Below are 26,403 nucleotides of genomic sequence, written 5' to 3' on the forward strand. Positions count from 1 at the left end.
TGTTCCTTGGATGCTGCTTGACCTGCTGCGCTTTTCCAGCAACACATTTTCAGCGCTAGTCACCTTATTTAAGCAAGAACGTAAAAGCATTGGAGGCAGTTCAGAGGTTACAACACTCAACTGGAATGGATGATGAGTTTGTCTTATGAGGACCAGTTGGGCTTGCTTCTATTGGGGTTTAGAAAAGTAAGAGGCAATTTGATTGACATAGATAAGATCCTGGAGCGCTTTGATAGGATGGGTGTGGAAAGGATTTTGTGGGGGAATCTCGAAGTCACTGTTTAAAAATAGGGTGTCACCCACTTAAAGAAAGTTTATTTCTCACAAATGATCATGGTACTTTGGAACTGTCTTCCTCAAAAGATGGTGGAAGCAGACTTTTTGAATATTTTTAATGAATATTTTAATGTTAAGTAAGGGGTACAAGGTTATCAAAGCCAGATGGGAATGTGAATTAATCAGATAAGCCATGATATTATTGAATGGCAGAGCAGATCCAAGGAGCCAGTATCTTACTTCTGCCCTAATCTGATTATCTGAATGTGGATCAGACAACAGGAATGAACAGACCACTTATTTTCCCTTCTCCCTCCCCTCCACACCCATCAAGAGAAATAAAAATCAAGTCCTTGTCATTCACACCAGATTTGGCTGGAATCATGGTGGGGTTGAGGGGTTTGAATGGACCAAGGACTCACCCTTGTTGCTCATCCCTCACTCCACCATATCCCACACCTCAACTGTTTGCCCTTCGCCCATACATCACAGCTGTACTTTGAGCTAACATTAGCACAATCATAAACAGATAGGTTGGTAAGTCAAGAATTAAAATAATGTGCAAACAGTAAAGATTATGTATAGATTATGTCATCTAGTGTGCTATTGAGACTGATTACTCAAGCATTATTGGACATTGGACATTACACAATAACTTATGATGCAAAACAGACTGGTTTTAACTTCTCTGCAGTTTCCCATACGTGACACAGATCACTCTTCAGGTCAGTTTCCAGTATGAAACATGACTGGGGAGGAGGAAGGGTCATGGGTAATGACAGAATAATGAAAGTACCGAAACATACTTGAAAAGTAGTCGAGGGCAGGCTCACAAATAACAATATTAGTGAATAGTCTGTATGGAAGTTGGAACAGTTTGTTGGTTGCGTGGTTTGATATCTGTATGAAGGGGAATCCTTTGTTGTGCTCTCAATACTTAGGATTCAAACCAATCAGACCAAGCTTGTAGCAGGTTCATGAATATCTGAATTGGAGAAAAGGTTAATATTTGGTTCAACATCTTTTGTATGAGATGATGAATCAGAAACACAAACCTGACTTTTCTTTTTACAAATAGTGATCAGCCTGCTGCATGTGCACAAAACATTCTGATTCAGTTTTGGATTTTTGCACATGGAGTTTTATTAAAAATCTCTGCCTCTGTCACTAGCTTCTTTCCTCCCTCTTTTTTACCCTCCTCATTCCTTCCTCCTCTCATCCCATCCCTTCCCAAACACGCTCTCCTCTCTTCCACACACCTCCTCCCTCTTCTCTGTTTTTTTTATCCCTCCCTGCTCCTCCCCTTTCCTTTTGTCTCCCCTCTCTCCACTCTTCTTGCTTGCCTTGCCCCACATTGTTGAGTATAGGAATTGGAATGTTACTTTGAGGTTGAACAGAACAGAACAGAGGCTTCTTCTGAAGTACTGTGTCTCATTCCTGTTGCCCTATTGTAGGAAGGATGTTATTAAGCTGGAGAGGATTCAGAAGAGATTTACCAGGGTATTGCTGGGAGAGGCTTTTTTCCCTGGAGTGAAGGAGGTTGAGAGATGACCTGATAGAGGTTTATAAAATCATGACTGGTGGGTATCTTTTCCCTAAGGGGGCAATTTCAAGATTAGGGAACATATTTTTAAGGTGAGAGGAGAAAGATTTAATAAAGACATGAAGGATAATTTTTTTTACAGGAAGTGGGTCGTGTGTTGAATGAACTGCCAGAGGAAATGGTGGAGGCGGGTACAGTTACATCACTTAAAAGACATTCGGATAAGTATATGAATTAGAAATGTTTGGAGAAATATGGGCCAAGTGCAGGCAAGTGAGACTAGTTTAGTTTGGGAACATGGTCAGCAAGGACTGGTTGGACCGAAGGGTATGTTTCCGTGCTGTATGATTCTGTGACTCTGTCTCTCCCTCCCCACAGTTTCCTCTTTTTTCCTCTCCCTCAATACAGCTTTATTTTCTTCTCCAGGTAACCTGTCAGCCGACATGAGTGAGCGTCTTGCAGAGGAGTGGAGGATAGAAGATAGGGGTGAGGGGTGGAGGATATGAGGAAATGAATGAATCAAAGAGGAGGGAAAGGATGGAAGAAGAAGAGAGGACAGCTGAAAACCACATATGACTTTATAGGACTACACATGAAATATGGTTTCAATGGGAAAATGTTAAATCTAATGCAAAGAATATTTTCAAGATCTTCATCACTTACTCTGTTGAGTTACAAGGAAAATCAGTAGAAACTGAGGATATTTTCCTGAGAGAGAACCTTATTTTAAATAGGATATTAAATTAAATAAATTGGATTCATCTAGAACACTCCGTCAATGTGTACCAGATCACTGGAATGAAATGGCTGAAATACTGAGAAAAAAAAGTTTTGAACGTTGTCATTGAAAAAAAGTCTATGCTCTGACCTAGCACTTTGCATACATTTGAAAGTAGCCCACTAGCAATGAATTTATTTTGAAGTGTTGACAGAGTTATTAACTTAAACAATCCCAATGAAAGGTCAATACTACATAAAGGTCAAACTATGAGATTTAGCTTAAAAGTTCACAATATTGCAGACACCAAAAAAGGTCAACCTTAGTATTTCAGGGTCAAGACCCAAACATTTTCAGGACCTCTATATAATCCTGGAGACAGCACTGTAGGAGCAGTAATACATCATTCTGCCTGACAATCCTGCTCAACCATTTAATACAATCAAAAGATTTCTCTTCACACGGCAATCCCACCATCTCAAGAATAATTTTGACAAATTTTCAGTGTGGTCCCTCTATGGGAACAGTAGATGGTTCAGATGGTTTAAGAAGCTAACATCATTAAGATTCTCAAAGTGTTCCATTTCATCTTTCTCATGGTGGTGGTGAGATTCTACAAACCTCTTAATTAAATTGAGGTGGCACGGTGGCTAGCACTGCTTGGGTGACTGTGTGGAGTTTGCACATTCTCCCTAGGTCTGCATTAGTTTCCTCTCACAGTCCAAAGGTATGCAGGCGAGGTGGATTGGCCAAGGAAAGTGCAGGATTATAGAGATGGTGTCGATCTGGGTGGGAAACTCTTTGGAGGATCAGTGTGGACTCGATGGGCTGAATGGCCTGCTTGCACATTGCTAGAATTCCATGAAATGGCAGCTCCTTCTTCTTTAACACTTTCTTCTGTAGATTAATGATGCACTTTATTTACAAATAGCAATAAAATTGAGGAAATAAATGCTTGAAACATTTGTATGCTTAAGTTTTTTAATTTTTTTTTGGTCATGGATTTGGACATTGCTGGCTAGGCCAACATTTACAATCAATAGGTTGTGCTGACTGGTAGATAGTGCAATGGAGGTGAAAACCCAGTGAGATGCTACAATGTGGGGTCTTCTGGCTCATCACGAATAGATGAAGTAAGAGATTTGAATAGTATTCCTCACCTAAAACTAACTCTTGGCCTGTTGTTCCATCACCAGAAGGGATTAAAAGCACTGTTGTTTGATTAAGCTGCAGTCTTTTCTGGGTCCATCTCATCTACCAAAACTCTTTCAGGATAACTCAAAAGTCATTCCCTCCACAAGCGTGGACACTTGTAGTTTGCCAGGGGAGAATGATTGACATGAACCAGGCCCCATCTCTGTACTCTCTGACTGGTCGGTGCCTCACGGATTGCTCAGGTCTGCTGTCAATCATAACGCGAACCCTACCTCCTTCTCCAGCCCCACCCTGAAAGTACCCGATAGCTATTTAAATTCAAGCCTGGGTGTTAGTGTTCACGTTGTGAAGAGAGAGTTGGCTGTGAACTGCTGTTTCAGGGCATTTCTGTGAGTATGAAAACTGTTGTGTTGTATTTCTGTTACAAAATGTTTGCTGGAAATTTTAGTGTTCATGTATGGTTTATCTTGATTTGTGTTCCCTTGACACAGGCGAACACTTATGGGATTTTTCGCCCAACGTTAGGAAACTCATTCCTATAAAAGTTGCCCTGTCTGTCCCAGTCGCTGTCTTTATTTAATGAGAAGTGACTTTTGCTCCCTATACTGTTCTAACCTTGGTAGCTGTCTGTGAAAGTGAAACTATTGGATTTTAATTTTATTTTATTCCCACTAGGGTTAACCGATTCGTCATGGCATCCGAAGTGGTCAAAAACGTTGAAGTCTCTAATTTAACGGAGCAGCAGGAGAGTGGAGAACCGGTATTTTCCTCTAGTTTGTAGTAGACTTTCTTATAGCTTTCTGCTGTGTAAACTAGAGGCTATTTAGTTCCCCATGTGAATAGTGGCTGAGTAACCTCCCATTGTGTAAAAATAATGACCTATTTGGCACGGGTTTGAGGTCATTAGGCCAGGGAATGATTCCTACTGGGAAATGTTACTGATGCAATCACTTGTAACCTTTTTTGACTTGACTCTTGCAACATCTTGAAATATTAGACCACAATGTTGTATTTCATGTATATGGCAAACCCTTTCAAAAGTGGCTTCCCTTTCTTTAAAAACAGTCCATTTTTGAGATTCTTGTACCTTCTTAGTTCTAAATTTCTCCCAGCTATTGAACCATTTCTTTTAGTATGAAAGAAATGCTCTCATTCTTCATGAATTTAATGCTGCTTCATACAGTCATAGAGATGTACAACATGAAAACAGACCTTGCAGTCCCATGCTGACCGGATATCCTAACCTAATCAAATCCCGTTTGCCAGCACTTGGCCCATATCCAAAATCACGAAGGGCATGGATAGGATAAATAGACAAGGTCTTTTTGCTGGGGTGGGGGAGTTCAGAACTAGAGGACATGGTTTAGGGTGCATGGGGAAAGATATAAAAGGATGTAAGGGGCAACTTTTTCACACAGCAGGTGGTTATATGGAATGAGCTGCCAGAGGAAGTAGTGGTGGCTGGTACAAATACAGCATTTAAAAGGCATGTGGACGGGTATATGAATAGGAAAGATTCAGAAAACATTTACAAGGATGTTGACCGGGTTGGAGGATTTGAGCTATAGGAAGAGGCTGAATAGGCTGGGGCTGTTTTCACTTGAGTGTGGGAGGCTGGGGGTGACATTATAATCCCTTTAAGTACAGCCCATCAAATTGTACATCCCTTTAATGTGGGTCTTTGAAAAAAAATATTGCTGTACACCCTGTTGGGTTATATCGTGATACCTGTGAAGTGAATCTTCCAATCACAAGCTTAAGAATTTTTTTCAGTTGTTTTGTATGATGGATGATTGGGGTTCATTCTGGGGAAGGTGGGACCTCTATAAATAGGATGGTCTTTACTTGAACCAGAGGGGTACTAATATCCTGGGTGGGAAATTTGGTGCTATTTGGGTGGGTTTAAACTAGCTCAGCAGGAGCATGGGTACCTCAGGTGTAGTTCCAGTGCACAGGAGGATGAGTAGGGAGGGCATGGACAGGATTTCACGGTCACAGGAATGTGCTAGCAGACAGCAAGCTGATTTGAAATGTCTACTTCAATGCCAGAGTCTCCGGAGTAAGGTAGATGAGCTTGCAGCATGGATAGATACCTGAGACTTCGATGTTGTGGCCATTTTGGAGACATGGATAGAGCAGGGTCAGGAATGGGTGTTGCAGGTTCCAGGGTTTAGATCTTTCATTAAGAACAGGCAAGGTGGTAAAAGATGATTTCTCAGTTTTAGATTAAAAACTTCCTTTCTGAAAGGAGGCAGCGAGTAGTGGTTGATGGAAAATATTCAGTCTGGAGTCTGGTTACTAATGATGTGTCACAAGAATCTGTTTTGAGAACGTTGTTGTTTTGTCATTTTTACAAATGACTTAGACGCAGGCATAAGTGGATGGGTTACTAATCATGCAGATGACACTAAAGTTGATGGAGTAATGAACAGTGTGGAAGAATGTTGCAGGGGGACTTGGATAAACTGCAGAATTGAGCTAAGGGGTGGTAAATGGATTTCAAGGCAGCTAAATGTGATGTGATTCACTTTGGGAAGAATAACAGTAAGACAGAATACTGGGTCAATGGAAAGATTCTTGGGAGTGTGGATGTGCAGAGGGATCTTGGAGTCCATGTACATAGATCCATGAAAGTTGCCACCCAGGTTGATAGTGCTTTTAAGAAGGCATACAGTGTGTTAGGTTTTATTGGTAGAGGGATTGAGTTCCAGAGCCATAATGTCATGCTGCAGTTATGCAAAACACTAGCGTGGCTGCATTTGGAATATTATGTACAGTTCTGGTCGCCCCATTACAGGAAGAATGTGGAAGCATTGGAAAAGGTACAGAGGAGATTTACCAGGATGTTACCTGGTCTGGAGGAGAGCTCTTATGAGGAAAGGCTGAGAGATTTGGGTTTGTTCTCATTGGAAAGGCTAAAAGGGGATTTGATAGAGACATACAAGATGATTAGAAAATTAGATACGGTAGACAGTGAAAGTCTTTTTCCTAGGATGATGACATCAGCTTGTACAAGGGGGCATAACCACAAATTGAGGGGTGATAGATTTGAGACAGATGTCAGAGGCAGGTTCTTTATTCAGGGTGGTAAGGGTATGGAATGCCCTGCCTGCCAATGTATTAACTCAGCCACTTCAGGGAGGTTTAAACAATCCTTGGATAAGCACATGGATGATGATGGGATAGAGTAGGGGGATGAGCTTGCATTAATTCATAGGTCGGTGCAACATCGAGGGTTCTGCGCTATATCATTCTGTGTATTATTGGTCCAGCTAGCATTTATTGCTGTGGAGAATGGACCACATTGCTGTGGGTTTGAAGTCAAATGTAGGCCAGTCCAGGTAAAATCCCTGAAAAGTCCTTCATAGGTGAGGGCTCACCTAAAATTCAGTGGTACGTAGTCAGCATCTGAACGCTAATGGTCACCAGAATGGGTTTTTTTGTTTCAGATTTTTGACGAATTCAAAATTCAGCTTCTCAGAATTTGAACATGACTCTAGAAAATTAGTCTAGGGTTCTGCATCTGAGGCCCACTTGATTTGAAATTCAATTAATCAATCTGAAAGTTCATCTTTGAATGGACAATTGGTTGCATTCATGGGAGTGTTAAGGGATCTATTTTATAGTGACTTAAATGTAAATTCATGGAATGTGGACATTACTGAATAGCACTTATTGCTCATCCCTAACCACCCACAGTATAGTTGAGTCAACCATATTACTGTGGGTCTAGAGTCACACGTAGGCCAGAGCAGGTCGGGATAGCAGACTTCCTTCCCTAAAAGACATTGCAGTTTGTATTGTGAAGTATTTTGTGATTATATATGACTCTATGAAATCTGACGAGTTTTTAGTTGTCTTTATAATAATGTTTGTACAACTGAGTCTTTCATATTACCTATCTGGACTGACTGACTGGTAAAAGTCCTTTATTTCTTTGTTAGGATAGCTGTTTCATTTTTAATGGCGAAAGTATTTTCTCACACCAATGTAGGCACTTACTGTTTTAAAAACTTACTGTGTATGAATGTTGTCTCGACCACTGTCTTGAGAAAAGTGTTTCTTGGGGTTTCACCATTGGGGTGCATTGCTGTGCAATGATTTCGTGACTTGTATTTTTAGAATGTGGTGGACAGGGTGACAAACCTGCCTCTTGTGAGCTCTGCCTGTGAAATGGTATCTGCTGCATACAACAGCACCAAGGAGAATCACCCGTACATGAAGACCATTTGTGATGTTGCTGAGCAGGGAGTGAAGACTATCACAGCTGTGGCTGCCAGTGGTGCCAAACCAATCATGGACAAGCTGGAGCCTCAAAGTAAGATTAGAGTACACACCAGCTAATTGGAACCAATAACTTTGGATTGGAAATTACTTCCATAATGGTGACTGTGCTTTCTTTTAAAAAAAAAATAGCTTTTAGGACCACCTGAATTTTTTAATTGTAAGTTTGTTCAAGGCTTCTAATGAACTAGTGGAAGCTAAGCTTAAGACCCAGCAGTAACTGAAAGTAAGTACGTTTTCTAGTTAAATAGAAATTGATATAATTCACATGTATGGAGGACTGACTTAGTCCTTCAGCAACATTGACTCATGATTTGAAATTGAATTCTAACACTGCCAGATGGTTCTACCTTAGGTTTCCATGCATTCTGGCTAACAAAGAGGGGAATTTCAGGATTTGTTAAGCATTGTTGTACTCTCTGCCATTGTGGAGATGCATAGTGGTTAGAAGGAACTGGAATCCACCATTTGAGCACATGATCTAGGTAGAGACTTCGATGCTGCATGGAGGTCACCCCTGCCCTTGTTTGGCTAAACAATACCCCATGGCCCTATTAGGAAAGAAACAAAGGAGTTGGTCTGATGTATTCCTCAACCATTGTCACAAAACAAATTATCTGAATGCTATTTGTTTTGAGGAGACCTTGCCTTGTGAAATAAAAGTATTTGGTTGCTGCCATGTGTTGCTAGTTGTGAACTACTCTCTAGGTATCAGCTGAACTTCACTTTTTAATGATCAATGCATTCTAACTGCAGTGTAAATGGCAACATAATTTGGCCCAGAGTCAGATTATTCACTAATGAAGAATTTGGTGTATATTTCTGTTAGAGATGGCTATTTAAATGTGAATTATTTTACTAAATGCTAGTACTGATTATAACACTGACTTTGTTTGTTTGTGTGATAAAACTTCAGGCTGTGGCTTCCAATCTCCTGACTACTTTCCTTTCTGGAATGACTTGTGTAAAAAGCAGAGTTCCTTACTAACATGTAGCTAATAGTCACAATTATTCCAGGCAATAAATGCAATTAAGATCTATCTTCAATATGCTACCAGAGCAAGTTAACATCTCATGACTACTACATTTCTAGGAACTGAAGTGTAAAATTTTAATGCTTGTAATTCAACATGTTTTAATAGCTTTTTGTAGCTATAGCTCAACTTCTGGAATAAGCCGCTTAGCTCAATGTGAGCATGCTATATTTTGTCTCTAAACCAAGGTTGTTTTTTGTGCTCAGTTTCAGCAGCTAATGAATATGCCTGTAAAAGCTTGGATAAACTGGAGGAGAAACTTCCAATCCTTCATCAATCCACACCCCAGGTGAGGAAATCATCTGCAAAATGATCTTTAGGATAGCACTGGGTTATCAAACAAGATTCTAGTCAAGAATGCTTCAAGCTCAAGGTCTACCATGTCAGTACTATTTCTGCAAGGACAACTGTTAACCCATTTTCCCATAGACTTCTTTCCGATGGAGTGTTCCAAGCTTTAGGAACACTGCAGCGGCAATTATTGCAAGTGAAGGATTGTTATGGAGGCTACAGATTCAAGTTGTAATACCATATTTGGGTGTCTAGTTCATTATCACCAATGTATAGTGACAAATCTTTTGTCTACATCTGTCCTGGGTTCTAAATAAATTAAAGCCCCAGTTTTCAACTTTTTAAAATCAGTCTCTTCCTTATGACTAATTTGCATAAAGTAGATGTGAATGGCTCTTGGGAGTTTTTTGTTTGGCTATTATCAGTTTAAACCTTCTATTCTTAATGCAATCAGCTTTAAAATCAGACCTTCAGCTACATATGGATCCACTAAATTATGAAATTGAGGTGTCCCCCTGTGGATTAGAAGCAGGTGACTCAGTTAATGTTATTACGTGGGGGTTTGAACACAGTGTACTTCAGTCAAAGGCAGAGACATGAAACATTAACTGAACGTCCCATGCTGTCTTTTAGTTGATGTCCGACTGAGGCCCTGTCCCCTCCGGTAGTCTTCTTAAATAAAACTTCACATACTATTGAAGGCAAGGTACATCTATCACTTGCAAACACTTTTTTTATTGATCTCTTTAAACAGACAAAGAAATCATTGTTTGTCATTTGTGACTTTTCACAAATTCCAAAGTGTCTCCCAAACAAAGTGTAATGTCTGTGATGATTCCACATCCTTTTGGTTAACACAGCTGAGACTCCACCAGCCAGTTTGATTGGGAAGGTTTTTGCCATGCAATATGAAGTTGGTAGTGGCTATTGACTTTTGGTCCAGTGTGAAAGATGGAAATGGGCAGTTTAGCACCTCCATGACCTTTAAGTGTTGACCCATCCTTAAACAGGAATTGAGAATTAGTTGAACGGCTGGCTGTGAATGTCCTATATTTAAGCAGTTAACAATAGAAAATAGGAACAGGAGTAGGCCATTTTAGCCTGCTCCCACCATTAAAGATGATTGTGGCTGATCCTGTGTCTTAATACCATACTCCTGTACTCTCCACTTCCCTGGACACTGTTTGTTTTAGGCTCTGAAAACATTTGTCTTAAATACGTTTAATGACTTGGCTTCCACAGACATCTTGTACAGAATGCCAGAGGTTTCTTTCCCCATTCTGAGGAGATTTCTCCTCCATGTCAGTCCAAAATGGGCTGACTTCAATCCTGACACCATGGCCCTGTGATCTCAACTTTCTGGCCAGGGAAGAAATTGTCCCTGCCTGGCCCTGTCAGAATTTTATGCACTTCAATTTCATTCCCTCATCCTTCTAAACTCTAGTGAATATGGGCCAGCTGCAGGATGAACCTTTGCTACACTTGTTGTATGGGAAGTGTATCTTTTCCTTGGGTAAGGAGACCATAGAGTCAAGTGTGGTCATGTCAATGCCTTAAATAGCTACAAGAAGATTTTCTTGGCTCTTGCACTCACATTCTGTCTTGCAATGGAGGCGATGTCATTTGCCTTCTGAAATGCTTCCTACACCTAGCAATGTGACTGACTCTTAACTGCCCCCAGGCATTTGGAGGTGGGCAATAAATACTGGCCTATCCAGTGATGTCCACATCCCATGAGTGAAAAGATTTGTTGACTGGGTATTCATAATGACATGCTTGTACTGAGCGTGATGTTACACAAGTTAATTTGTCTTTTTAATATACTGAATTATCCTCTGCACAGGTTGTTGCTGATACCAAAGAGATGGTTTCATCCACAATAACTGGAGCCAAAGATGCAGTCTCCAACACAGTGACTGGAGCGAAAAATGCAGTAACTGGTGCTGTAGATATGGCCAAGGGAGCAGTCCATGACAGCATAGAGAAGACCAAGTCAGTGATGGCTGAAGGAGTTAACACTGTCATGACGTCCAAAGTAGGGCAGATGGTGGTCACTGGTGTCGACAGTGCTCTCAATAAATCTGAAGAAATTGTTGATCATTATCTTCCTATGACTGAAGAGGAATTGGGTAAGTAAGAAAAGATCAATTTTTACTACCTCATTAAGATGCTTTTGTACATACTTCAATTACTGTAAACATAATGTGCACATTTTTTACCTAGAGTAATGAGGTTGTCAAGTACAAATGAATCATGACTCTATTGTGTCAACCTTGTGGGTGTACACTATTGAATTTCAGGGTTCTTCAATTTGGACTCTTGGAAGTATTATATTTCAGAAGTGCAGGTGTTATAGCAGTACTATACAGTTCAAACTACAACCAAAACATCTATCCATCTTTAGACGTTAAGTCATAAAATAGCTATGGTTAAAAATTCTTCTGACTTCTGGTGGCACATGAGCACAGGCCAAATCATACTGAAATGGATTTTGTTGTTAACTGAGATTTGAACATTGCTGGCAAAGTCGGTATTTTATTGTGCTTGAGGGAGCAAATTAAACAAGTATAATCCATGAAGTAGACATTGCTACAAATAGGAATTTCAGAGCTTTTAAATCCAGCAACAACAGGACAGCAAACTTTCCAAATAAGGCCTTATTCTATGTTTGAGGGAACTAATTTAGCCATCCTTTTGTGCTTCTGGCCTGGTTCTTTTAGGCAGTATAGGCACAGATTGGCAGTGCTATCAAAGGAACATTTGGCGAACTACTGTACAGGCTATAGATGGCTCCAAGCCTCATCTATTCATCACCAGTGGGGGATGAGATCAGTCAGTGAACTGGGTTGTCTTGGATAGTGTCAGAGCTGCACCTTTCTGGGTGCTCTGCCTATCAGTCAATAGGCTTTGAAGTCAAGAGATGAGTCACTTGCCAAACTATATATCTGGACTCTGACCTTGAAGTCTGAGTTGTGATTTGAAGGCAGCAGGAGTTCAAGGGGCAGCAGTTGATTGCAAATTTGAGATGATTGCTTTCTGGCACTCAACACAAAAATGTTGCTTATCATTAGAAGCTGAGAAGTTGTTCGGGCACTGCTGTGTGCAGGGACAGATTGCTGTGCTGTGTTTATCTAAGGAGGTGTCAATTAGATCACTTCACTTCGCTTCACTTCACTTCACGTTAATGAACATCCCTAGTTCAGACCTTCTTTGAGGGAAAGACATGGAAGCTGTGGAAATAGCTGCAGATTCATAGGGCTAGGACATGGTCCTCAGGGACTCGTACAGCAATGTTCTGGGAGTGAGAGAATTTGCTTCTGAACCACCATCCTGACTGACTCCAGTCAGTGGAAAGCTCCCTCAACTTTCAATTTGTATTGATGCTAACCAAAGCAAGTTACTCACCTTGAATTTGGTCCTTGGACTGCGTTTTAGTACTTACTGCTTGCAACCTCTGACAGGATTACTCTCCCTGCACAGTTGAGATTGAAACGTTTGAATCTGTCATGGTGTTTGTGCACATGACATACCTGGGGTGCTTCCCCTTTGAGAATAATTCTGTATGCTAGAATAAATACTTGCCTCAAACAGCAGACTTGACCAAAACTCTTTTTTTTTTTCTTCTTCAGCAAAGTTAGCCACTCCTGTTGAAGGTGTTGAGGTGGCTCCAGCACAGAAGCAGAGTTACTATGTGCGCTTGGGATCCTTGTCTTCAAAAGTGCGTGATAGAGCATACCAGCACTCGACATCTAAAATGCAGGAAGCCAAGCAAAGCAGCCAAGACATAATGGTTCAGCTCCATAACACAATGGACCTGGTAAGAATACACACCTCCAGATGATACCAAGTAGTTTTGATACAGACAACAAGCTGTTTTGTTTGTTTTGTTTTCTCTGCAATCAGCTCTCCAATCGGAGTACATCTACAATCAGTTTATTATTGTACACGTGAGTTGTTGGTTAAGGCTCCCCAAAGTGACAGTCAGGTCTCCAATTCGGGTCCTGGCTTGAGATTTTGGGGTTTAGTTCTGAGGAAATTGGCCATAATTCCATTCCAGCCTCAAGCGACAGTCTGTCTGCGTGGGTTTCCTCTGGGTGCTCCAGCTTCCTCCTACAGTCCACAGATGTGCAGGTTAGGTGAATTGGCCATCGTGTTAGATGCATTAGTTAGGGGGAATGGGCCTGGGTGGGTTGCTGTTCGGAGGGTGTGTGGACTGGTTGGGCTGAAGGGCCTATTTCCACACTGGAGGGAATCCAATCTTAAAAAAAAAAACTATAACAGCTACACCTACACTCGCTTCTCTCAATTCTCCTGCCTCATCCTGTTTTGATCAGTTGTGACAACTTTAAGTATTGATAGGAAGTTACAGGTGGCGGGGGGGGGGGGGGAGAGGGGAATGTTTTGTTATGATGAGCTGCTTCTGTTAGAAAACATTGTGTCCTACACACTCTCTCTCGTTCCATTGTACAACTTTTCACAGCTAGTATCGAGATAAATAATTGTTAGACTTCAAAAAATCATGGAAGGTCCTTTGTCTACACCAGCCACTGGTTAGGAATGTGTTGATCTTCCTTTCCTCAAGTTATAAATTTAATTACTGCATTAATTCAAGGTCTGCACTGCAGAGATTAGAAATCTTTGCAAAACAGAGTACCCCAAACAGTATCAATGGGAATGCAGTGCAGAGGCGAAGAAAACATTAACTTTTTTTAAAGCAACAGGCCAGACTTAAAATCTATTTCAAAATGTACAAAATTGTGAAAAGAACAATAGTGGGGAGGATTATATAATGTTGTTTCCCCAAGGGTAGGTGAGACCAGTGCTTTTTAAACTAATGTAGTCTCTTACTTTGCATAATATCAAATTTTGTGGGTGACTTAAAATTCTAATGTAGTAAAGTGAGGAGGACAGGAATAGAATTCAAGAGAACCTAGACAAGACTGGTAAATGGGCAGATGCACATCTTTGACTAATAAAAATTCAACTGATAGTGTTTTTGATAGGAAGAATGAGATAACAAATGGTATGATTTCAAAGGGACATGGGAGCAGACCTGGAGGTGTATGCATGCAATCTTAAAAATGACAGGTAACTTGTTTTTGTGCTATTATTTAGGAATTTAAATTCAGGAAGGTTATAATTGAAGGCTAATAAAATACTAATTATTCAACTGGAGTACCCAGTTATGGGTGTGACTTTTCTGAGAACATTTTCCATCTTGGAGATGGTACTGAAGAGTGAAATGAGGAACCTTGAGGGTGGGATTGTTTTCCCTTAGAAAAGCATTGTGACGAAGTATGCCAAGGTAAGGGAAAAAATTTGTTTCCAGTGGTAGCGAAGTCTGCATGCAGAAGATACAGATTTAGGTGATTTAGCAGAACTTGCTTTTAATTGAATTTTGATCTGAAATTGGTTTTAAATAGGTTTAGTGACTTCCAACAGGAATTGAATGAACATTGGTGGAAAATTCTACAGTACCACGGGAAAAGAGTAGAGGGGGGACCGATTGCATAACCTTACCAAAGGCCTAAGCACAAGCAGCCCCTTAAGATGCTGTTATTCCATAAACTAATCTACCTCTCTGAACAAACACCTTTCAATCGCAGTTTATTTGCATTTGTGTATTCTAGCTAGACAGTTATACATTGAACCTGGCCTTCATTAAGAGGAACTGTCAACTGGAGTGTTGATCAAAAACTACTCTGAAAGGTACCATTGCGACCATGCTTCTGAAGCAGTCAGTTTAAAAACATCCCTCCGGGTAAGGCCTATCCTTTTGGTCTGTGGTGATGAACCTCACAGCTAATCTACAGGCAAAACCACCAACAGCAATTCACAATATACTCATGAAATGACGACTGTTTTCCTTGTTTATTTAACAATGATTAACACTGGCAATTTTAACAACTGATTTTTTTTTTCTTAATCCTTCAATTTGTTTCCTAAAGCTGTTTGTTTTGAGAAGGGAAGAATCTTTTTACTCTGGATGTTACAGAAAATAAGTTAATTCATGCAAAAAAACTAAATTTCCTCAGTAGTTGTGTCCAAATATATTGTCTCTGGTTATGCATATCTGTTTATAATCATTGGTTCCCTGTGTCAGTTGCATTGTGGGTAGGTGCAGATCCCACTGATATTTGAGCATTCAGTGCAGTAAATGTAAAAGAATCATGTTTTTCTCTTTTGCAGTAGAGTTCTCCTGCTGTCCCAGCAAACATTTCTGTTAATTTTCTTTAGTCATAAGCAAACAGATTGAATCACTTTCAAATTTTGGTCAAATAGTTGGTGTAAACTGGTTGCTGTTGGCCACATCACAATCTTTGTGTTAACAAAGAAATGCGTGTTCTTTTACCACCAGCTAATGTAGCTGAGGAATAAAATGAGTTCATTTAGTAATATAGCTGATTCTCAACCACTGCCAGCCCAATAAATCCATAATGGTTAAGTACAATTGACATGAAGCCTTTGAAACACTTAACTTTCTCCACCAACAGTTCATAATGAGGTTCAAATCTTTCCATGGTTATGATGGAGTTTTATTTCTCCATGTTTTAATTTTGAACAAGAATATTAACTTGAATGATTTTATTGAATGGCAGCAGGCTCAAGGGCCTGATTAGTCAGTCTACAACTGTGCCTGTTTAAGATGCTCAAACTCTATTGAGATATTGAACTGACCCGACCTTTAATGTCACAATATTAAATTGTTCATCAAAGCTGCTCTCGACCTAAACAATATTTGCTGGGTTGAAATCTGGATATAAAATGTAAATGCTGGTTATGGAATCACTGCATTAGGAGCTGTGGCCTGTCACTAGTTCAATTTTTAACCAACTTTTTTTTTCTTCTTCAGATTGAATTGGCAAGGAAAGGAGCAGATTCAGCTAATCAGAAACTGCATGACGTTCAGCAGAAACTGCATCAGACCTGGGTTGATTGGCAGAAGAAACAGACAACAAGCCCAGTAGAGGAAGTGGCTCCAAAACCAGACGTAAGTACTTTTTTCTACTGTGGAATTCCTGGGTAGGACACTAGTGAAAAGGGTTAGCATGGAACAGTCTAACAAGGACAAGAGATCTCTACCTTCTGTTCAGTTGTTTCTGTTATTGAACAGAACTTTGAGAAAGGAGAAAGCAGGGAATATTTCCAATTGCTATCAAAACTGAAGGTGCTTACAGTGTACTCCAGGATCAAAATGCTACTGGAAAATTGATCCTTCATAACAAAGCAAGCAAGTCCAAATGGTGATGAAGGTAATTCTGGTCTGAATGCCAGGACACCAAAAAGTCAAATACAGCATTTAACATCTAAATAAACTGATCTACATTAACAATGCCATGTCACTTTTTTTAGTGGAGTTCACTTCATTTCCTCTTCTGCGATCTGTACATTGTCACTCTGAGCTTCCACAAGTTCTGCCACAACCTGAAGTGACAACTTTATATAACTATGTGACCGGTCCAGTCAAAAGTTAGAATAAAACAGTGTGTTTGTGAAATTTTGGACTGAGCTTCAATTCCACGGTGGTGCAATTGGTTTGACCAACAACCATATACCACTTTTGAAATTGGTTTATTGGGCATCTTGAACTACTATCCAGCGTTTGGTGCTGGTGAATGTGGAAGGTGATCATTTCTGTAACCATTCCATGCTGTGATTGCTGCTTACAGCTCATCAGCTTAGGCCAAGATGTTCCACAAGGATACCCAGACAATGGTAAAGCAGGAGTTGGTAAACAATGATTTGCCTCGTCAGCAGAATCAGTGAGTTACTAAGGATTAGTAGTTTTGTACCATACTGTACATATCTTATCCTCAAACAGTAGATTGGCGTTTTGTTTTGTTTTTTGAGGGGATACCTGAGATGCCAGTTCAAATTGGGCTAGGTGACAAGCTTCCAATACACTGTTCCTTTTATTCTAGTAAAAAAATCTTTTGGGCTGAAGTTTTGAGACTCCTTGGATACACAAGGTGACCAGATTCTGATAGTGTCTCCCTTTTGTATTGCAGCAGCTCGAATCCCAAACCCTAACCATGACTCGTGGTCTCACCCAGCAACTACAGACGACCTGCCTAACTCTCGTTTCAAATGTACACGGCCTCCCTCAACATGTTCAGGACAAAGTGCAGCAGATCCGCAAAACAGCAGAGAGTATCCACACCTCGTTCTCATCTGCCAATTCCTTTGGTGATCTTTCCGGGCAGCTCCTGGCACAAAGCAAAGAGCAGATGCTGAAGATCCGGGAGTCCATGGATGGGGTGATGGACTATGTACTTCACAACACTCCTCTCAACTGGTTGGTGGGTCCATTTGCCCCACAACCAAACAAGTGCCCTGAATCAGAAGAGATTACAGTGGAGAGCTCTAAAGAATAGATATAATCAATAGTCTAAACAGTTAGACAACAGAATTAAATTTCTGTCAAGTATAGCCTTATTTCTGAAAGCTTTGAATGAACAGCATAAACCTTCACTTGGGTAATAAATGAAAGACTGAATTCTTCAATATTCCCTAAATGTTTTTGTTTCTTATTTGGATAATGCCATCAAGAGACTCTTGATGTCTGTGCTAGTATTGAATTTTCAATTTAATAAAGGTCTAATCTGAATGTTTTTCAGCTGGTCTTTGCCATTGCACATTAATGGATATCATCCCTTCTCTGCTTAGCAGAAATATTTTTAGAATGCTTCTGCACTGGAACTCTGGATGCCTGACAGTTCAAGTATTATTGGTAAACATTTGCTGTACAAGTTGGGTTCTCTTAAAACCATAAGACATAGGAGTGGAAGTAAGGCCATGCAGCCCATAGAGTCCACTCGGCCATTTAATCGTGGCTGATTGGTATTTCAACTCCGCTTACCCACACTCTCCCCATATCCCTTAATCCCTTGTGAGATCCAGAATTTACCAATCTATGCCTTGAAGACTTTTAACATTCTGGCCTCCACTGTGCTCCATGGCAATGAATTCCACAAGCCCACTACTCTCTGGCTGAAGAAATGTCTCCTCGTTTCTGTTCTAAATAGACCCCCTCTAAATCTAAGGCTGTGTCCAGGGGTCCTAGTTCCCCGCTTAACAACAAAAACCACTTCTCAGAGTCCACCCTTTCTAAGCCACGCATTATCTTAAGTTTCAATTAGATCTCCCCTCAACCGTCTAAACTCTTATGAATACAATCCCAGAATCCTTGTATGTTAGGCCTACCATTCCAAGGATCATCCATGTGAATCTCCACTGTACATGCTCCAGTGCCAGTATGCCCTTCCTGAGGTGTGGGCTCAAAATTGGACACAGTACTCCAAATGGGGCCTAACTAGAGCTTTATAAAGTCTCAACACATGGCTGCTTTTATATTCCAACCCTCTTGAGATAACAACATTACATTCGCTTTCTTAATCAGACTCAATTGGCAAGTTAACCTTTCAAGAATCCTGGACTCACACTCCCAGATCCCTTTGTACTTTGGCCTTATGAATTTCTCACCATTTAGAAAATAGTCCATGCCTGTATTGTTTTTTTTCCCACAGTGCAAGACCTCTCATTTGCTCACATTGAATTTCATTAGCCATTTCCTGGACCACTATCTTAAATCCTTCTGCAGCCAACCCATCATCTCAGTACTACCTGCCTGTCCAGCAACCTTCGTATCACCGGCAAGCTTTGCCAGAATGCCCCCCCCAACCAGTTCCTTCACCCAGATCATTAGTATATTAAAATGAACAGCTGCAGCACCAACACTGAACCCTGCGGGACACCAGCTGCCATTCTGGAAAAATAACCTTTTATCTCAACTCTCTGCCTTCTGTCAGACAACCAATCCTCAATCCATGCCAGTAGCTCACCTCAAACACCATGGGCCCTCGCCTTACTCAGCAGCTTCCTGGCAAAGGCTTTTTGGAAGTCTAAATAGATAACATCCTGTGGGTTTCCTTCGTCTAACCTACTTGTTTCCTCTTCAAAGAATTCTGACAGGTTTGTCAGGCATGACCTTCCCTTACTAAATCAATGCTGTCTTGTTCTAATCCAAACCTGCACTTCCAAGAATTTAGAAATCTCCTCAACGATGGATTCTAGAATTTTACCAACAACTGAGGTTAGGCTAATCAGCCTATAATTTTCCATCTTTTGTCTTGATCCTTTCTAGAATAAGGTGGTTCCCAAGTTCCCATTGGAGAAATGTTTTCTAATGAAGCCTGATAAAACTGGCATTGACTGAATTTTTAGTGTCTATTTACTTTTTTCTTCTCTCAAATTTGCTCACTATTGAACTTTTAAGCACAGCCTGGTAGTACATCTGAAATGTTCCACACAGCAGTTATTTAGCTTTGTGCCTTTTAAAGATCAAAGCTAGAAAAGGTTATGCATTGCATTAATGCCTTTTCAAAATGACCATTCTGTATTTGTATTCTCCCCAGTTACAGACTACAAGTAGCACCCCATTAAAGATGGGTTCGCATTAACACTATTTTCAGTAGCTTATTAGTATTTATGAAAAAGTCAAGGTAGAGTGTATTATCATTATCTTTATCTACTGCCTTCTTCAGACTGAAGCCTCTAAAGTGGAGTGGCTGGGGGTAGATTTCTATTAATTTAATAGATGTCATTCATGAGCTTTTTTTTTCTTAGTTTGTTGTGAAAAGAACTGAGTTAATGAAGTGTGGCACTGGAAAGACCACAGCAGGTCAGGCAGCTTCTGAGGAACAAGAAAGTCAACGTTTCAGGTTAAACTGACTTACCCATATGTACAAACCATATTGTTCCAGTGTGGTTTTTTTTCCCCTTTCTAATGATCCAAAAGTTACCAGCTTAAAATTTCCTGGACGAGTGGCAGATATGGTGCATATGGAGCTTTGTTTGTGTGTTGTCTTAGTGTCATCTGAAAACTTGATAAAAATCTTTTCTTCTGAGGAAGGCAGATGTCTGTTATAGATCTCTGGACAGGCATGACCAATCATTCTTCTACTTTTGGAGGAATTGGAATTTTTTCACCTGGGAAAGATCATATGATTGTTGCCTTAGAACTTTAGATGATCCATTTTCTACATTTAGCGTGGATGCCTTTTATCCTACTTCCAAGTCAATTCTCTACCTAAACAATTATTATACTTGTGTGCATCCACTAACTTAACATGGATTTTTGTTTTAATGCCTTATGGCAGTCTTATGTATAGCAGCTGCAGATATTCCCTTAAACTATCATATTTAGTGACCTAGTTGCTTCATGTCTTGCATTAGATTATATAATATAGGAGTTAAATTAGGTCATTTGATCCACTGAATCTGCCATTCAATCATGTTTGATCTGTTTCTCAACCTTATTCTCCTACCTTCTGCCAATAACCCTTGATCGCTTTGATAGTTAAAAACCTATCTACCTGTCTTAAATGCACTCTGTCACTAAGCCTCCCATAGCCTTCTGTGGCAATGAGTTTCACACAGTAATCACCCTGTGGCTGTAGGAAATTCTTTCTCATTCCTGGTCTAAAGGGTTGTCCCTTCACTCCGAGTCTACATTAGAGTGGTGCTGGAAAAACACAGCAGGTCAGGCAGCATCTGAAGAGCAGGAAAATTGACGTTTCAGGCAAAAGCCCTTCATCAGGACTGAAGGCAGGGAACCTCCAGGGTGGAGAGATAAATGGGAGGGGCTGGGGCTGGGGAGGAGGTGGCAACAAGTACAATAGGTGGATGGGGGTGGGGATGGAGGTGATAGGTCAGAGGGGAAGGTGGAGTGTCAAGGTGGGAAGGAAGATTGGCAGGTAGGACAGGTCATGAGGATGGTGCTGAGCTGAAAGGTTGGAACTGAGGTAAGGTGGGGGGAGGGGAAATGAGGAAACTGGTGAAGTCCACGTTGATGGCCTTGGGTTGAAGTGTTCCAAGGTGGAAGATGAGGCATTCTTTCTGCAGGCGTTGGACGGCAACGGAGTGGTAGTGGAGGAGGCCCAGGGCCTGCATGTCCTTGGCAGAGTGGGAGGTTGTCATAGAGAAAATGTAGAGAATCACCAGGAGACGCAGAGAGTTCTTCAAGAAGTAGGTCTTTTATTTGCAAACAAAAATCCGTGACACTGAGAAAACAGATTCTCGAATGCCCCGAACCTCAGAGTCCATGGTTTTTTATATTTTTTTAATAATGTTTCTGTTAGCTTATCAGCATGTCCAACTATATCAATCAAAGTACCTCACTCTAGCTACGCAATAAACCAGTGATGTTAGTTCCCATTATCTCTTTAGTTGTACATTCTACTTAATGTTATTCTAATATCACGGTTAGATATTTATTGCTAACTCCTTGCAACAATGGTCTTTCATTCCAGACCCTACTTAATATTTTCCTAATGTCATGATTATATATTTACTATTACCTCTGCTACAGTGAGCTTCCATTCCAGACTAACCTGTCATGATAGATATTTAGTTATTCCATCTATTACAATAGTCTCCTGTCTCAAGCTGACTCTACTAACCATTAATTAGATATTTTAATATCATGTCCAAATATTTATGGTCCCAATCCTGTCATAATAACACTTAACAGGAAAACTACCTCTGCTACTGTTATCTCATCTCGCCATAGTGACCTTTCAGTCTTAACCTTACTCCACTATTGTTATCCCATCCTGCCTTCCACAAATCACAGATTGCCAGTTGTCTTCATGCTTTAATCCTTCCCATGCTTTCAATAGACAATAGGTACAGGAGTAGGCCATTCTGCCTTTCGAGCCAGAACCACTATTCATTATGATCAGTATCCTGTTCCTGCCTTATCCCCATAACCCTTGATTCCACTATCCTTAAGAAAGAGTTGGATAGAGCTCTTGAAATTATCCAGAGACTTGGCCTCCACAGCCTTCTGGGGCAGAGCGTTCCATACACCCACCATTCTCTGGGTGAAGTAGTTTCTCCTCAACTCTGTTCTAAATGGCCTACCCTTTATTTTTAAACTGTGTCCTCTGGTTCGGGACTCACCCATTAGCAGAAACATGCTTCCTGCTTCCAGAGTGTTCAATCCTTTAATAATCTTATACACCTCAATCAGATCCCCTCTCAGCCTTCTAAACTCAAGCGTATACAAGCCCAGTCGCTCCAATCTTTCAGTTTAAGATAGTCCTGCCATTCTGGGAATTGACCTCGTGAACCTACGCTGCACTCCCTCAATAGCCAGAATGTCTTTCCTCAAATTTGGAGACCAAAACTGCGCACAATATTCCAGATGCAGTCTCACCAGGACCCTGTTCAGCTGCAGAAGGACCTCTTTACTTCTATACTCAATCCCTCTTGTTATGAAGGCCAGCATGCTATTAGCCGCCTTCTCTGCCTGCTGTACCTGCATGCTTGCTTTCATTGACTGATGTACAAGAACACCTAGATCTCGTTGTACTGTCCCTTTACCTAACTTGACTCCATTTAGGTCATAATCTGCCTTCCTGTTCTTGCCACCAAAGTGGATAACCACACACTTATCCACATTAAACTGCATCTGCCATGCATCCGTCCACTCACCTACCCTGTCCAGGTCATCCTGTATTCTCCTAACATCCTCCTCACATTTCACCCTGCCACCCAGCTTTGTGTCATCAGCAAATTTGCTAATATTACTTTTAATAACTTCATCTATATCATTAATGTACATTGTAAAATGCTGCAGTCCCAGCACTGATCCCTGCGGTACACCACTGGTCACCGCCTGCCATTCTGAAAGGGAGCTGTTTATCACTACTCTTTGTTTCCTGCCAGCCAACCAATTTTCAATCCATGTCAGTATTTTGCCCCTAATACCATGTGCCCTAATTTTACTCACTAACCTCCTATGTGGGACTTTATCAAAGGCTTTCTGAAAGTCCAGGTATATTACATCCACTGGATCTCCTTTGTCCATCTTCAGAGTTACATCCTCAAAAAATTCCAGAAGATTAGCCAAGCATGATTTCCCCTTCATAAATTCATGCTGACTCTGACCTATCCTGTTACTGCTATCCAGATATGTTGTAATTTTGTCCTTTATAATTGTCAGTTTTATGCTCCTTATTTTCCATAAGGGGGAGTTGTAATGTTGGGCCACAGGACGGTGTGGTTGATTGGTGCAGCTGTCCCAGAGATGTTCCCTAAAGTGCTCTGCAAGAAGGTGTACAGTCTCCCCAGTGTAGAGGAGACTGCATCGGGAGCAACGGATACAATAAATGACATTGGTGAATGTGCAGGTGAAACTTTGATGGATGTGGAAGACTCCTTTGGGGCCTTGGATAGAGGTGATGGAGGGGAGGTGTGGGCGCAGGTTTTGCAATTCCTGTGGTTGCAAGGGAAGGTGCCAGGAGGGGAGGGTGGGTTGTTGGGGCGCGTGGACCTGACCAGGTAGTCACAGAGGAACGGTCCTTGCTGAAAGCGGGAAGGGGTGGGGAGGGAAATATATCCCTGGTGGTGGGGTCCTTTTGGAGGTGGCAGAAATGTCGGAGGATGACACAGTTTATGTGAAGGTTGGTAGGGTGGAAGGAGAGGACTGGGGGGTTCCATCCTTGTTACGGTTGGAGGGGTGGGGTCTAAGGGCGGAGGTGCGGGATGTGGACGAGATGCGTTGGAGGGCATCTTCAACCACGTGGGAAGGGAAATTGCGGTCTCTAAAGAAGGAGGCCATCTGGTGTGTTCTGTGGTGGAACTGGTCCTCCTGGAGCAGATACAGTGGAGGCGGAGATATTGGGAATACGGGATGGCATTTTTGCAGGAGGTAGGGTGGGAAGAGGTGTAATCCAGGTAGCTGTGGGAGTCGGTGGGTTTGTAAAAAATGTCAGTGTCAAGTCAGTCATCATTGATGGAGATGGAGAGGTCCAGGAAGGGGAGGGAGGTGTCAGAGATGGTCCAGGTGAATTTAAGGTCAGGATGGAATGTGTTGGTGAAGTTGATGAACTGCTCAACCTCCTCGCGAGAGCACGAGGTGCACCGATGCAGTCATCAATGTAGCGAAGGAAGAGGTGGGGAGTGGTGCCGGTGTAACTACTGAAGATGGACTGTTCTATGTAGCCGACAAATAGATAGGCATAGCTGGGGCCTATATGGGTGCCCATGGCTACCCCTTTGGTCTGGAGGAAGTGGGAGGATTCGAAGGAGAAATTGTGAAGGGTGAGGACCAGTTCAACCAAACGAATGAGACTGTCAGTGGAAGGGTACTGTTGGGGATGTCGGGAGAGGAAGAAATGGAGGGCTTGGAGGCCCTGGTCACGATGGATGGAGGTGTAGAGGGATTGGATGTCCAATTGGATGTCCCACTATATGGAGTCCAAAACTACTCTCAATATTCCAAAACCTGTCTGACCGGAGCTTTAATACAGCCTCCTGCTCTTATATTCTCAACCTCTTGAAGTGAATGCTAACATTGAATTTGCCTCCTTACTTCCCAGCTGAGTCTGAATGTTAACCTTCAAAGAATCCTAACTAGGACACCCACGTCCCCTCATGCTTCAGATTTCCAAAGTCTTTACCTGTTTAGAAAATAATCTATGCCTCTACTCTTCCTACCAAAGTGAGGTTATGCACACCATGAAGCAATTGACAATTGTTGGGGAAAAACTCATCTGATTCACTAATGTCCTTTAGGGAAGGAAACTGCTGGTCTGGCCTACACGTGACTCCTGACCCACAGCAATGTAGTTGACTCTTAATCACCCCTTGGGCAATTAGGGATGTGCAATAGATCCCATGATGAATAAAAAAAAGGAGGAAATATCCTTTTAGTATCCTGTCTGTCAATTCCCTCAGTAACTCATATTTCAATAAGATCACCTCTTATTTATCTAAACATCAATAAGTAGAGCCAATGTATTCAACCTTTGTTAAGAAATCCTTCATCCCAAGAATGAACTGAGTGAGGTTGCTCTGAACTGTATATAGTCAAGGTCTGCAAGTCTACTGCCTGCGTTTGTGGCAAAGGATTCAATTGAAGCATTCAAAACAGACTGAACTGTGATCTAAAAATGAAGAATGTGCAGGGTAAGAACGAGAGCACATCAGAATGGCAATAAGTGAAATGTTCATTCAGAGAGTAGGTGCAGACGTAACAGGCCAAATAGCCCTACACTGTATTACTTCTGTGATTCCATGAAATTCACATTTTCACACATTACACAGGAAGTCCCTGGGTTACGAACGCCCAATTTATAAACCGGCCTCCGTTTTTAAAAATTATTTTTCAAAATCTGAGTTACGTACAATGTTTCGTCCTAACGGATGGGCAGAGTAATTAGCCCCTATCTGTTTCAAATTACACACTCGGCTTACGAACAGTGGAAAAAACAACACTCGTTCATAACCTGGAGACTTCCTGCACTCCATCTGCCAAATTCTTGCTCACTCACTCAATCTGTCTATGTTTGTGGACTTTTTTCCTCCCATTGGTACCTCAATTTACCATCTATCTTTGCATTGTCAGCAGATTTACTGACACGACCTTTGGTCCCTTCATCCAAGTCATGAAATCCAACATCAGCTCTAATGCACCAGTGCAACCTTTGGACAGCTGAGGATCAGTGTTCGAAATCTGAGACCTCAAATCCAGTGTCAAGCTCATGGTCTACAGAGCATTCATAGTCCCCACCCTCCTGTATGCATTAGAAAGATGTAGACATATCAGATCACTGGCATATTATCACCAGCACAACCTTTGCAAATCCCACAAATGTACTGGCATTCGAAGGTGAGGGCATTCTCTCAGATCATTATCCCCAGTATGAAGGCACTGATTATGCACCACCAGCAGTGATACAACATTGTCCCCATGCCTGAAACTAGACTCCCTGAATAAGTGCTCTGCTCTGAGCTCTGCAATGGTAAACGATCACTAGGAGGGCAGAGAGAGTGCGATAGGGACACCCTTCTTAAACAAGTGCGTCATCCCCAATGACTAGTGGGAATCACCTGCCCTAGAAACACACAAACTGAAGAGATGTCTGCAAAGGCACCAGCCACTTCAAACATCACCAAAAAACATGTGGAGGCCTAATACAAGCAGCAGAAAGAGTGTGCAGAATCCAGAGCATCGCATCCACCCAGCCTCCTCAAACACTACCTGGGGCTCCAGGATTGGACTGTTCAACCACCACAGAAACCACCTCACCCCA

General features: G+C 41.4%; 1 protein-coding gene across 1 annotated transcript; it reads left to right on the forward strand.

Moving 5' to 3' along the window:
• Positions 1-3,969: 3,969 nt before the first annotated feature.
• Positions 3,970-17,909, forward strand: LOC122565219 (perilipin-3-like). Its single transcript, XM_043720974.2, has 8 exons — positions 3,970-4,081; positions 4,368-4,452; positions 7,815-8,010; positions 9,217-9,299; positions 11,145-11,430; positions 12,931-13,118; positions 16,155-16,292; positions 17,311-17,909. The coding sequence occupies exons 2-8, from the start codon at positions 4,384-4,386 to the stop codon at positions 17,674-17,676; spliced, it is 1,326 nt and encodes a 441-aa protein (XP_043576909.2). The 5' UTR covers positions 3,970-4,081; positions 4,368-4,383; the 3' UTR covers positions 17,677-17,909.
• The last annotated feature ends 8,494 nt before the right edge of the window (positions 17,910-26,403 follow it).

This window comes from Chiloscyllium plagiosum, unplaced genomic scaffold, assembly GCF_037043375.1.
Source record: "Chiloscyllium plagiosum isolate Xiang-an unplaced genomic scaffold, Cpla_swu_hap1 HiC_scaffold_28, whole genome shotgun sequence".
NCBI lineage: Eukaryota > Metazoa > Chordata > Chondrichthyes > Orectolobiformes > Hemiscylliidae > Chiloscyllium > Chiloscyllium plagiosum.

Bases quoted from the DNA above. Each gene is read 5' to 3' on its own strand.
- LOC122565219 (XM_043720974.2), top strand. From the start codon at position 4,384: ATGGCATCCGAAGTGGTCAAAAACGTTGAAGTCTCTAATTTAACGGAG. The intron at 4,453-7,814 runs GTATTTTCCTCT...TTGTATTTTTAG, and splicing joins AGCAGGAGAGTGGAGAACCG to AATGTGGTGGACAGGGTGAC. The intron at 8,011-9,216 runs GTAAGATTAGAG...TTTTGTGCTCAG, and splicing joins GGACAAGCTGGAGCCTCAAA to TTTCAGCAGCTAATGAATAT.